The following is a 10,676-nucleotide window of genomic DNA, read 5'->3' as shown; positions in this document are numbered from 1 at the left end:
ATTAAAATATTATAAATAAATTTACAGGCATAGCATTAGTGTGTGAAGGCAGAGAAGTATGAGAGAGTAAGTTGAAAAACCTCATATCCTTCTAAGAAGGATTTTGATCTTTTTAAGTATTATCTTACAAATTTTCAATGTTGAAAGCATATTTGATCTTCCCTTACCATAATGGAGAAGGGGGTGGGGGCAGAAGAAACGAAAGATCACTGAACGTAATACAAATAAGTAATTATGTGAATATGGGTACAAGGCACATGATTATGCATATGTTAGGAGCCATAAAATAAGCAGACATAAAAGTTATTCAGAAGGACAAAGCAAGAGCATGTGAAGGGAGCATATATTTGCCAGGTAAGCATCTAAAGCACCAACACGTGCCATGAAATTTACTAATGGGAATCCCAATCATCTTTTGCCACCTGGATTCATCCATAATAAATCCACAAGGCCAACACAGAAGAACGCAATCTTAAGTCTGTCACAAGTTCACAGCAGAATCTATCGTGCTTTCTGCATGTTAGTTATTCTCACATCCCAAAAAACAAACTCACGAAATATAAACACTGCGCAGACTAGTTACAAAATTCTCAATGCCTCACGTTGGTGCATCAATAATGCTGTCACAGTTTTCAGAAGGGCAATGAACAACGACAAAGAAAAACCAAGTCAAGTTAGAAACCTCTTGTCCTCAACCATACATATGACATCCCTATATAATCTGAAAAGCACAAGCTTTCATACACATGACGACCCACCAGGCAAGATCAGATTGGTGTCTACAGAGATTCCCTTATAAATAAAGATAAAGGAATTTGGCCCCACTATACAGCTAAACTAGTAACACTTACAAGTTATGGAGGAGAACTTCATCTAATTTGCCGACCATGGTTTATATAATCCTAAGGCATTTTCACTCATTCATTACTGCAATGCAACGTCTCTCGACCATCCAGGAGCAAATAACAATCATCAGTTCTCTGTGCCTCTCATGGTCGATCTTTAACATCAACTACTCTGTCATCAACCCAATAGACGTATAAGAAAAACATGACAGTATACCAATTTTTAAGCATAGCCACAAGACATTTTGATTATTACCTTTTAAACTTAAGTTCCCTGTAGATGAGCATTACGGTGAGTGAAATTGGGATCAGTGCTAAGCACAAGTGTTCCAAAGAATGCCCACTGATAACGTAGTTATTTACATGGTACAGTTTCTTGTCAGTAACACCTTCAAATTTTGCAAGCAGATAAATCCCTGTGGCAGGAAAGTTCAGGATTCAGAGCATATGCACAACATTTAATAGATTATGGTCACTGCTTAACTTGGATATCCTCAAATCATACGTTAGCAGCTGCTTTATTTTCTTTAAAATTTGCATAATTCAGGAAAATAACACATTTGAGGGCAGTGGGTTATAAGTGAAGCATGTTTCAACTTTTACAGGACCACAACACTGACATGCAATACGTGGTGAAATACAGACATCAAGATTTATTTCTGAAGTATAACGGTGAACTTTGTCCAATATAATATTCAAAACAACACAGCCAATTAGAGATAAAAGTTAATGGATAGATTGAAAATGGTGGCTTACAAAAACTTGAAAGAGTTATATCCCATAAACATACAATGGAAGGTGTACTTCATGAATAATCATTATTTCTGAGAAGGTCTCCTAATAAAAGTACAATTATGTCACAGCATAAATATGGGGTTGGCATGCCCTTAAACCTACTTCGTGTTACAATATACATGAAATCAGGACTGGAGGCAATATTCTGAATCACACAACTGTAAACCAACTTCAACACTCTTCACCCATCTCACAACATATAACATATTTATAGAAAATACTCAATTCTTTTCACCTTTTTTTTTCACCAATAAATACTTATAAAGAAATTTATCAAATAAGTCCTTATTAGTAAACATTTAAGTTCAAAATTATGTAGTTAATGTGACTAAGAAGTGGAATGACAGCATCCTTTCTCATATCAAGCATTCTAAAGATAGCACAAGATATCCTCCCAAACTCAGTAAATAGAGTGTTACCTTAAACGCTATTAACGACATAAGGTTTACATATTTTAGTATAGTCTTCTTTTCCTGTTAATCTATTACTAACTTGGTTAGAGAAATGACAGCAGGTCGCAAAAGAGGAAACATTATAAACAGATACTAAAATTACTTTAGTTCAAGTTGCTTAGTTAACAAACAAATGCTCCTATATTAGATTTTACGATATATCCTAGGCACTTGCTCCCTGAATGAGACACTGGCTCGAAAAATTCATATTTACTTAACATTTAAAATTTATACATGGAAGTAGTTCTCCACATAAAAAAGCAGGAACAGAGTCTTAAAGAAACTTTGCTAAGTAAAACTAGAGAATTACATTGTCCACGGCTTACCTGTAGACAAAAACCAATATCTTGAGTGAGTATATTTGGAGCGGTACATGAGTGCTATTACTGGAATAGTTAGAGGCAGAGTCAACTGGAATATCACGCAGAACCGAATATCATTATAAATTCTGCAACCAACTAGCAGACAGAATTCAGCATAGAACTTGACTACTTCAGCACCTTCACTTGGCGTATAAGCATCCAAGACAGAATAGGAATGAATTAAAAGAAAGAAGAAACTAACCGTTCATAAACTAAACATAGAAAGGCAGCAACAATAAGTGCAAACAGACAACACAGCCCAATCCTCTGGCCAAATCTCTCAACAACCAAGCTAGAGAAAAGTGAGGAGAAGGCCACCATCATCTGCCATCCACAAAACCATTGAGCTTTACAATAAAAAAAAAAAAAACAGAGACAATAAGGAGTGACCCCACTTAATTACAACTTGCAAGGAAAGTAATTTTAGTGTTGAAATGAGTTAATTTAACCAGAAAACCTCACATGGCACCGAATAAATCAACCAGTTTGAAAACAATAGAGCAATAGCAGGATCGAAGATAGAACATAGAATACTAACTAACCGGTAAAGTGTCCCACAACACACGGTGGTCATCGGGTTTCAAATGGTAATAAGCAGAGCCAAAAGCCACCCCAGCTATTCCAGCATAGAACAGTGCCCAAGTCCAAACCTCACCTTGGGAACTGCAACAACACAACGATGTCAAATAAACGGTTGGAAAGGAACAAACCAATTTCGTTACGCAGGAACCAAAACCTTATGTTGAAGACACCTCCTTCGAGGGCAAGTACGAGGCCCAGAATCCCCACAATTAAGAACGGGAAATTCGTCATCACATTCAACGTGTTAGGTACTCCTGGAGAACCCAAAATCATGAGAACATGGATGAAGCAACCGAAACAAAATTCACCCCAAAATTATGATCTCGTGCACAATGTGGGTGGTTACCGAGAAGATTGCGCATGTCAACGAATTGGTGGTGCTTGGGAGAGCGAGGGATTGTGGGAGTGAAGAAGATTAAGCACATGCAACACAGAAACGTTGCTCCACATACACGACTTGTCGTCCACCTTCTGCATTGTTGATTCATCACCCAACCCAAATCCATCGTTTTCTTCTTCTTGTTCTTCTTCTTCTCCTCTGTCTCAACCGCTCTTTCTTTCTTCTTATTTTGCGGTTTCAAGGTATGAAGAAAGGAAAGAAGGTGGAGTGTTTGGGTTTCGAGAAAAAGTGTTTTCGTCTGTTTGCACTCCCAACACAACAGTGTCCCCACACTGCCAAGAGAAAATTTGTCGTTTGGGTTCTGGGGTTTCAGTGCGGTTCTGATTTTGACTTCCTATTTTTTTTTTCTTCCTTCAAACGCAAATAAATAATAGATAAAAGTACGTTTAACTTCGCCGTTTTGATTTGATTTAGGTAGGTCCCACGTGGCTATGAAATCAACGTTTCTAACGTGATTTTGTCCCACCCTTTTCTCATTTTTTTTTCTGCTTTCATAGATTGAGGTGGCTCAAGAGTTTCTTCCTGCACCTCCATGAATTCTTTTGTCAGCTCCATAGAAAATATAAAAATACTTTTTTTTATTCTTTTTCTGTCACCTCATAAATAATTTTTGGATTATATAATCCGGACACGTATTTGAAAAAAGATTTTCAAATTATATAATCCGAAAATTAATCATGTATATAAAAAAAATTATCAATTTATCTGGAAACTAATTACGAATTTAAAAAAAAACTTCCAAATTACCTAATCTGAAATATTACAGAGAAATATTGTTTAAAATATGAATATTTTTGAAAATATGAAAATTTATGAAGCTGAGAAAAGAACATATGAAATTTTTTTGTAAATATAAATATTTTTGAAAATATGAAAATTTATGGAAAAAAATGTGAAAGTGTAGAAAGAATCAGCCATTTTACCAGAGAGTCTGTTTAGTGAGCCGAAGAGCCTAATTAGTAACTCTGGGTTGACCCATAATTTTTGTCCATTCAATCCAATCTCAATGAGAAAGGGGTAAAAAAGAAAAGACAAATTCTTGCACCATACCAATTTGAACTTCTCTCCTATTATTTTTAAAAAAATTCAAAATTATTACCTATTCCGAGTTAATCCGAAATTTAGAAAATACACTTTGAAAATTAAAATCTTATTTAAAAAAAATCTGAAATGTAAAAAATAAAATTGAAACACAAAATAAAAAAATGTATTTTGAAAAATGAATTTTGGAATTCATAAATATATTTCGGAAATTCAAATAAAAAATGTATTTAAAAGAAGATTCTGAAATTTTTTATCTATACCCACATTTTATTTAAAGTCATTTTCATTTTTTTTAGAAGTTTTTTTATCATTTCATTGACAATGAATTTTGGAATTCATAAATATATTTCGGAAATTCAAATAAAAAATGTATTTAAAAAAATATTCTGAAATATTTTTATCTATACCCACATTTTATTTAAAGTCATTTTCATTTTTTTTAGAAGTTTTTTTATCATTTCATTGACAATGAATTTTGGAATTCATAAATATATTTCGGGAATTCAAATAAAAAATGTATTTAAAAAAATATTCTGAAATATTTTTATCTATACCCACATTTTATTTAAAGTCATTTTCATCTTTTTTAGAAGTTATCATTTCATTGACAATGAATTTTGGAATTCATAAATATATTTCGGAAATTCAAATAAAAAATGTATTTAAAAAAAGATTCTGAATTTTTTTATCTATACCCACATTTTATTTAAAGTCATTTTCATCTTTTTTAGAAGTTTTTTTTATCATTTCATTGACAAATTGGATGCAGTAGGAAATTGACATGGTGCAGGAAGAATTTGTCAAACAGAAAAGGGTTGTTGGGTTCATCCTCAACCCAATAAGTATTCTTTTATGGACAAGTGTAGAATAATTTTTGTTTTTTCATCTATTTTCAACATTTTTTAAATTATATTTAACATAAATCATAAGAATTTTTTATTTGAAAGTATTTTTTCCGATCATAGTTAACTTAAAATGTTGTAAAAACATTACTTAAGGTAAGGTAAGTGGTCAAATATTCTTTATTTTATAATAATATATTTGTTGGTACTTGATGAGTTAGTTTTGGATTTGGTTACTGACTAATCGAGTCAAATAACACCTCGAGTCACACAATAAATAACAATAATAACATTTAATGAGTCATATTTATATTTTAAAATATGCAAAAAAAAAAAAATTTCAACAAATGAGTTAAATACTAATTAACCGAAAGATGTTACAAATATTCTTCAGATATTCCAACACACCTATATACCAATATACATTCCTATTAATCAGAAATATTAATTAAGAATCAGATGAATTTCGACCAATATACTTCTTTCCCTTCATAATAATTTAGATACACTTACGAGATCAAACTAGTTTAAAACAACAGTAAGGTAAGAACATTACACTAATTTATTTATTTGTTTAATTGGAGTTGTAGTGACTATTTTTGAATTAAATAATCTAATTTTTATTCTTCATGTTCTGCTTTAGTTTTTGTTAGTATTATACTTAACTAAAATCTTGACTTGAGGTAGGTGTCTGTATAATGAGGTAAAAAAAAGGTACACACCAATTATAGGATTGTTGACGCAAGCTATAATGGTTCCCAAATGAACTACAATCAAATGATATTCTCGATCTTCCCGCAAAATGTTACTGAATGAGTTCTTAAAGATTGTGTAAACCAACCTAAACATTTTAAAATCAAATCCAAAAAATAAAAATCAGAAACAAAATTAAAGAAATGTCACTCTGTAAATCCTAAATGGATTCAAATCCCAAGGATAGTTTAAGATAAACTAATCTTGAAGCTATAAACACCACATGCAACCCAAAAATAATTTAACAAGTTCAAAATTAACTCGAAAAAAGAAAGAATAGAAACAAACTTACTTTTTCTAAAACTCTAATGAGACAAACTCAGAAATTCAATGGTTCTAATCATGATTTTGATAACAAATGAGTTCAGGAAGTTAGGGATAAGATTGGGAAAGGAAAAAAAAAGTTTGTAAACAATTGGTATTCTTTTAAAATAAAACTTGAATAATTAATTTTTCTATTTATATAGTTTTTTTCCACCTTAGTAATAAAATATTTATACTATATTACTTTTCCTTTAAAGTTATTTTAATAGGTTCTTACATACTCATTACTTTATTTGTTTACTTTTATTTTATTTATACATTTTCTTTTTAAATTTACTCAAAAGCTTTTATTTTATTTTATTTCCACTTATTTGCATTTACGTGCTTATTTATACTCATTTTTTCTCTCTATTAAATGGTTTGTAAGTGATGTGAACAACGATACTGCATAATAAAATATTAAAATTAATTTAATATTAAATAAATAGTTTCAATTATTCAAGACATGGATATACAAGAATTTTGTTTTTGGTTTATTTTATGATTACTTTTTCTTCATTATTTAGTGCCAGCAGTTTCCATTGCATTCAGCGAGGAGTAACAAAACAATGGGAAAACAGTAATAAACTAATCATACTTATGTCATTGGTTCTTTTAAAAAGTTATCTGATGCGTAATGCAGCGTGTTGTCTTTACCAACCAGCCACAATAGATCTGTTGAAAAAATGTCGTACTTTAAAAAAAATAATTAACTGTGAGGGAATGTCGTAGAACAACAACTAAACAGTTTTTTATTTTATTTATTAATCATTATTATTAAACTAATTTTTAGTTCCATGAATTTATAAGTGCAACCTTCGTTTCCTTTTAAGATGTTCTGGAGAAGATGAAAAATGAGGAAATTCAGCTGAGTAAAGATATTTTGAAAATTCATATTTTATATATAATCAATAGATAATTTCATTATAATTTAATTTTATATAAGGAATACAAGTTGTCTCTCTCTATATATATGTATGAATAATAGCAGTGATTCACGTGAAAAGATGTGAAGGTGATTTGTAGGCTTTTGTGCTGCTACGATTGGTTATTTTTAAGTGTTTTTTTATATATAATTTAACATGAAATATCCGTAATAATTATGAGTATATATTTTTACTTTTTTTATTATAATTATAATAGTACATAATGAAAATTTAATATTAAATATAGTTATGAATAAAAGTATTTTTTATCAATAAATAATAAATAAACATGAAATATTGGAGAAGTGATTCAACTTTATAGTCCAATCACAAAAACCTCCAACTAACTTATAAAATAAAATAATTTAAAAAAATTACTACTCCTCGAATTAATTACACAAAAACCATTTATTTACAAATTTTATTTTTAAATATACTCAGCTACTCCACATCCAGAAAAAAAAAACACTACAAAAGACAAAATAAAAATAAAATAATCTTATTAAATTATACCTTTTCTAATTAAATAACATTTTTTAATTCATTTTTAGTTTATTTTCTACCTTTTTCTCTCTTTAATAAACGGAACAGAAACGGTCAAAGGTGGGAGTGACCTAATCATATCACGTAGACTAGAAGTTTTTTAAAATTATTCTATTTTTTAATTGATAAAATTGAGCATAATTATGCCTAATAAAAGAAATGTACAAATTAGATAAATAATTGTATTTCTTATAAACATGACATTATGTACATATAGTATTAGGCGACGTGTATGGAGACGGCGGAATAAGATGATTAAAAAAACGGTAACATTTTAAGCGGAAGGATTAATAAATAAAAATGTAGTAAAAAATGTAACGAGAATATTTAAAGAAAGTATTGTTTTGAAATAAAATAGAAAAATGGGAGAGAAAGAAATTGCATATAGCATATTATAGGTGATGCAAGAATGTCGACACTATCGGGGTCATTTGATTGCAAAAAGGGGAAACCGAAGAATCAAGTAGTCACTGTGGCACCTCTCTCTCTCCTTCATATGACGACACTCTTCTTCATTTTCGCCAACAAGCTTCTCCAACCCCTCCCTGGCATCCATTTCCCAATCTCAACCCCAATCTTCTCCACTTTATTATTTATACTGTTATTCAATTCCAGTTTCTATCTTCATCCCACAAAGCATCTCCTTCTTTTCCCCTCACTCCCATGATTTTTACCGAGGTTTCTTCCTTCTTTCCTTTGTTATTGTTCTCTCTTTATGCGGCATCGCTTTCGATGTAATCGATAATCATTCTTCTCTGTCTCTATTTTTTAGGATCTGTGGCCGCTGCTCGACCAACTGGTTGGAAAAACTTCTCTCTTCTCAGGTAATACTTTATCGATTCTGAACGCTCTCAAGTAATCCACACACACTATGTACGCGAATCGCAAATTCTAATATATCTATAATTCAACTCGTACATATATTTATAGGTGAATCGATTATTTTCTAAACTCTTGAGCCGCTGCTTTTTCCCAAATAGAGAAACCGTCCTTCTTCCAGAACCTTCGAGAATCGATGACCAACTCCAGCTGCGCAGGCACTGAGTTAGACCAGTGCCGAGACGAGTCAGCGGCGTTGGTTCTAAAATTTGTCGCCATCGCCTCCATTCTCCTCGCCGGCATGGCCGGAATCGCGATCCCCCTCGTCGGAAAACACCGCCGCTTCCTCCGCACCGACGGTAACCTCTTCGTGGGGGCCAAGGCCTTTGCCGCCGGGGTGATTCTGGCCACGGGATTCGTCCACATGCTCTCTGATGCCACCGAAGCGCTCCAGCACCCGTGCCTGCCTGCGTTCCCGTGGAAAAAGTTTCCCTTCACCGGCTTCTTCGCCATGATGGCCGCGCTCTTCACTCTCCTCCTCGATTTCGTGGGAACGCAGTACTACGAGCGCAAGCAGGGGCTCAACCGCCCCTCTGAGGAGCAGTCTCGGGTCGGGTCGTCCGAACCCGGGAAGGTGTTCGGAGAAGAAGAGAGTGGGGGAATGCACATCGTGGGGATGCATGCACATGCCGCGCATCATAGACATAACCACCCCCATGGCCATGAGTCGTGTCACGGCATTGGCAACGAGAAGGAACAAGAGGAGGCGCATGCGGACTCCCATGGACACGGTCACGGTCACCTCCACGGCCACTTCCACATGGAAGATGGAGAAGAAACCGACGTTCGACACGTCGTGGTTTCTCAGGTAAATAATTAAATCTGTGTGTTTTATAAAGGTGTAGTTAATGTAACTAGTAATAGTTAGTATTGTGAGTGAAAATGCATAACTGGGTTTGCATTGCAGGTGTTGGAGCTTGGGATTGTATCACATTCGGTTATAATCGGGTTGTCTCTGGGGGTTTCTCAAAGTCCTTGTACCATAAGGCCTTTGATTGCGGCGTTGTCTTTTCATCAGTTTTTTGAAGGGTTTGCGCTTGGAGGGTGCATTTCCCAAGCGCAGTTTAAAGCCTCCTCGGCAACCATAATGGCTTGTTTTTTTGCATTGACTACACCGTTGGGTGTTTCGATAGGAACGGCCATTTCTTCAGGGTATAACCCTTACAGCCCCGGTGCACTCATCACCGAAGGTATTCTCGATTCCTTGTCGTCGGGGATTTTGGTCTACATGGCTTTGGTAGATTTGATAGCTGCGGATTTTCTTAGCAAGAGAATGAGTTGTAACTTCAGGCTCCAGATAGTCTCTTACTGCATGCTTTTCCTTGGAGCTGGATTGATGTCTTCGCTCGCAATCTGGGCTTGATGTCCCTCCCTTACATAGGTGTAATAATACATTGTTCAGTATTTCTTCTTTTTGTTTCCTTTCTCTTCCCACCGATCCAATTCGATTTTACTTTTCTTAACTAGAAGAACGTAGATAAAAAACACATACCCACTCTCTAAGAACCTAATCATTTTTTAATTAAATTTACGAAAACATTGACATAAGGATCTCGTCAACCAAACAAGGGAACTGCAATAAAAAGAAGAAAATTAAAGTTTGTATCAAAAAAGTATAAGAAGCCGCACTATTCCATATCTGAGTAAAATTATTTTGTTTTAATTTGTTCATATCCAGTCTCCCTGCGAGCATCATTTACCTTAAAATAATAGCAATTTTTATACGAACTTTAGTTGCTACTACCAATTTTGGTATGAAACTATGAAGACTCAATTTTTTCTCTGCATTCATCTGTGATAAATTTGATGTAACTAATGTGATTTTGATATGAAATTCTAGTATTTCAAAGCATGATACTTTCTTGTTTCTTGCTTGTTGTTTCACAAACGCAAGTTAATGTGGAGAAGAAAATGAGCGGTTGATATTTCGAGTTAGACGACGGTTTATTT

General features: G+C 33.4%; 2 protein-coding genes across 4 annotated transcripts; one reads left to right on the top strand and one right to left on the bottom strand.

Moving 5' to 3' along the window:
- Positions 1–326: 326 nt before the first annotated feature.
- LOC137822904 (uncharacterized) lies at positions 327–3,777 on the bottom strand. Of its 2 annotated transcripts, none has more exons than XM_068627927.1 (7): positions 3,383–3,777; positions 3,191–3,290; positions 2,997–3,117; positions 2,657–2,778; positions 2,419–2,540; positions 1,102–1,261; positions 327–1,017 (listed from the first exon to the last, which is right to left on the bottom strand). In XM_068627927.1, the coding sequence occupies exons 1-7, from the start codon at positions 3,540–3,542 to the stop codon at positions 990–992; spliced, it is 813 nt and encodes a 270-aa protein (XP_068484028.1). In that variant the 5' UTR covers positions 3,543–3,777; the 3' UTR covers positions 327–989. The 2 variants fall into 2 exon arrangements, with proteins under 2 accessions (XP_068484028.1, XP_068484029.1); XM_068627928.1 differs by having other exon boundaries at positions 877–1,012; positions 3,383–3,732.
- A 4,475-nt stretch (positions 3,778–8,252) lies between these two features.
- LOC137820585 (zinc transporter 4, chloroplastic-like) lies at positions 8,253–10,147 on the top strand. Of its 2 annotated transcripts, none has more exons than XM_068624731.1 (4): positions 8,253–8,525; positions 8,620–8,671; positions 8,828–9,534; positions 9,634–10,147. In XM_068624731.1, the coding sequence occupies exons 1-4, from the start codon at positions 8,511–8,513 to the stop codon at positions 10,087–10,089; spliced, it is 1,230 nt and encodes a 409-aa protein (XP_068480832.1). In that variant the 5' UTR covers positions 8,253–8,510; the 3' UTR covers positions 10,090–10,147. The 2 variants fall into 2 exon arrangements, with proteins under 2 accessions (XP_068480832.1, XP_068480833.1); XM_068624732.1 differs by having other exon boundaries at positions 8,778–9,534.
- The last annotated feature ends 529 nt before the right edge of the window (positions 10,148–10,676 follow it).

The sequence above is a fragment of the Phaseolus vulgaris genome, chromosome 9 (assembly GCF_000499845.2).
Source record: "Phaseolus vulgaris cultivar G19833 chromosome 9, P. vulgaris v2.0, whole genome shotgun sequence".
In the NCBI taxonomy this organism is placed as follows: Eukaryota; Viridiplantae; Streptophyta; class Magnoliopsida; order Fabales; family Fabaceae; genus Phaseolus; species Phaseolus vulgaris.
This window is presented reverse-complemented; position numbering and strand designations above follow the sequence as displayed.

Excerpts from the sequence above, each read along its gene's own strand:
- LOC137822904 (XM_068627927.1), bottom strand. The coding sequence starts at position 3,542 with ATGGATTTGGGTTGGGTGATGAATCAACAATGCAGAAGGTGGACGACA. Across the intron at positions 3,118-3,190 it reads GGAGGTGTCTTCAACATAAG|TTCCCAAGGTGAGGTTTGGA; the intron begins GTTTTGGTTCCT and ends GTGTTGTTGCAG. Across the intron at positions 2,779-2,996 it reads TGTTGTGGGACACTTTACCG|ATGATGGTGGCCTTCTCCTC; the intron begins GTTAGTTAGTAT and ends TGTGGATGGCAG.
- LOC137820585 (XM_068624731.1), top strand. Across the intron at positions 8,672-8,827 it reads AAAAACTTCTCTCTTCTCAG|AGAAACCGTCCTTCTTCCAG; the intron begins GTAATACTTTAT and ends TTTCCCAAATAG. Across the intron at positions 9,535-9,633 it reads GACACGTCGTGGTTTCTCAG|GTGTTGGAGCTTGGGATTGT; the intron begins GTAAATAATTAA and ends TTTGCATTGCAG.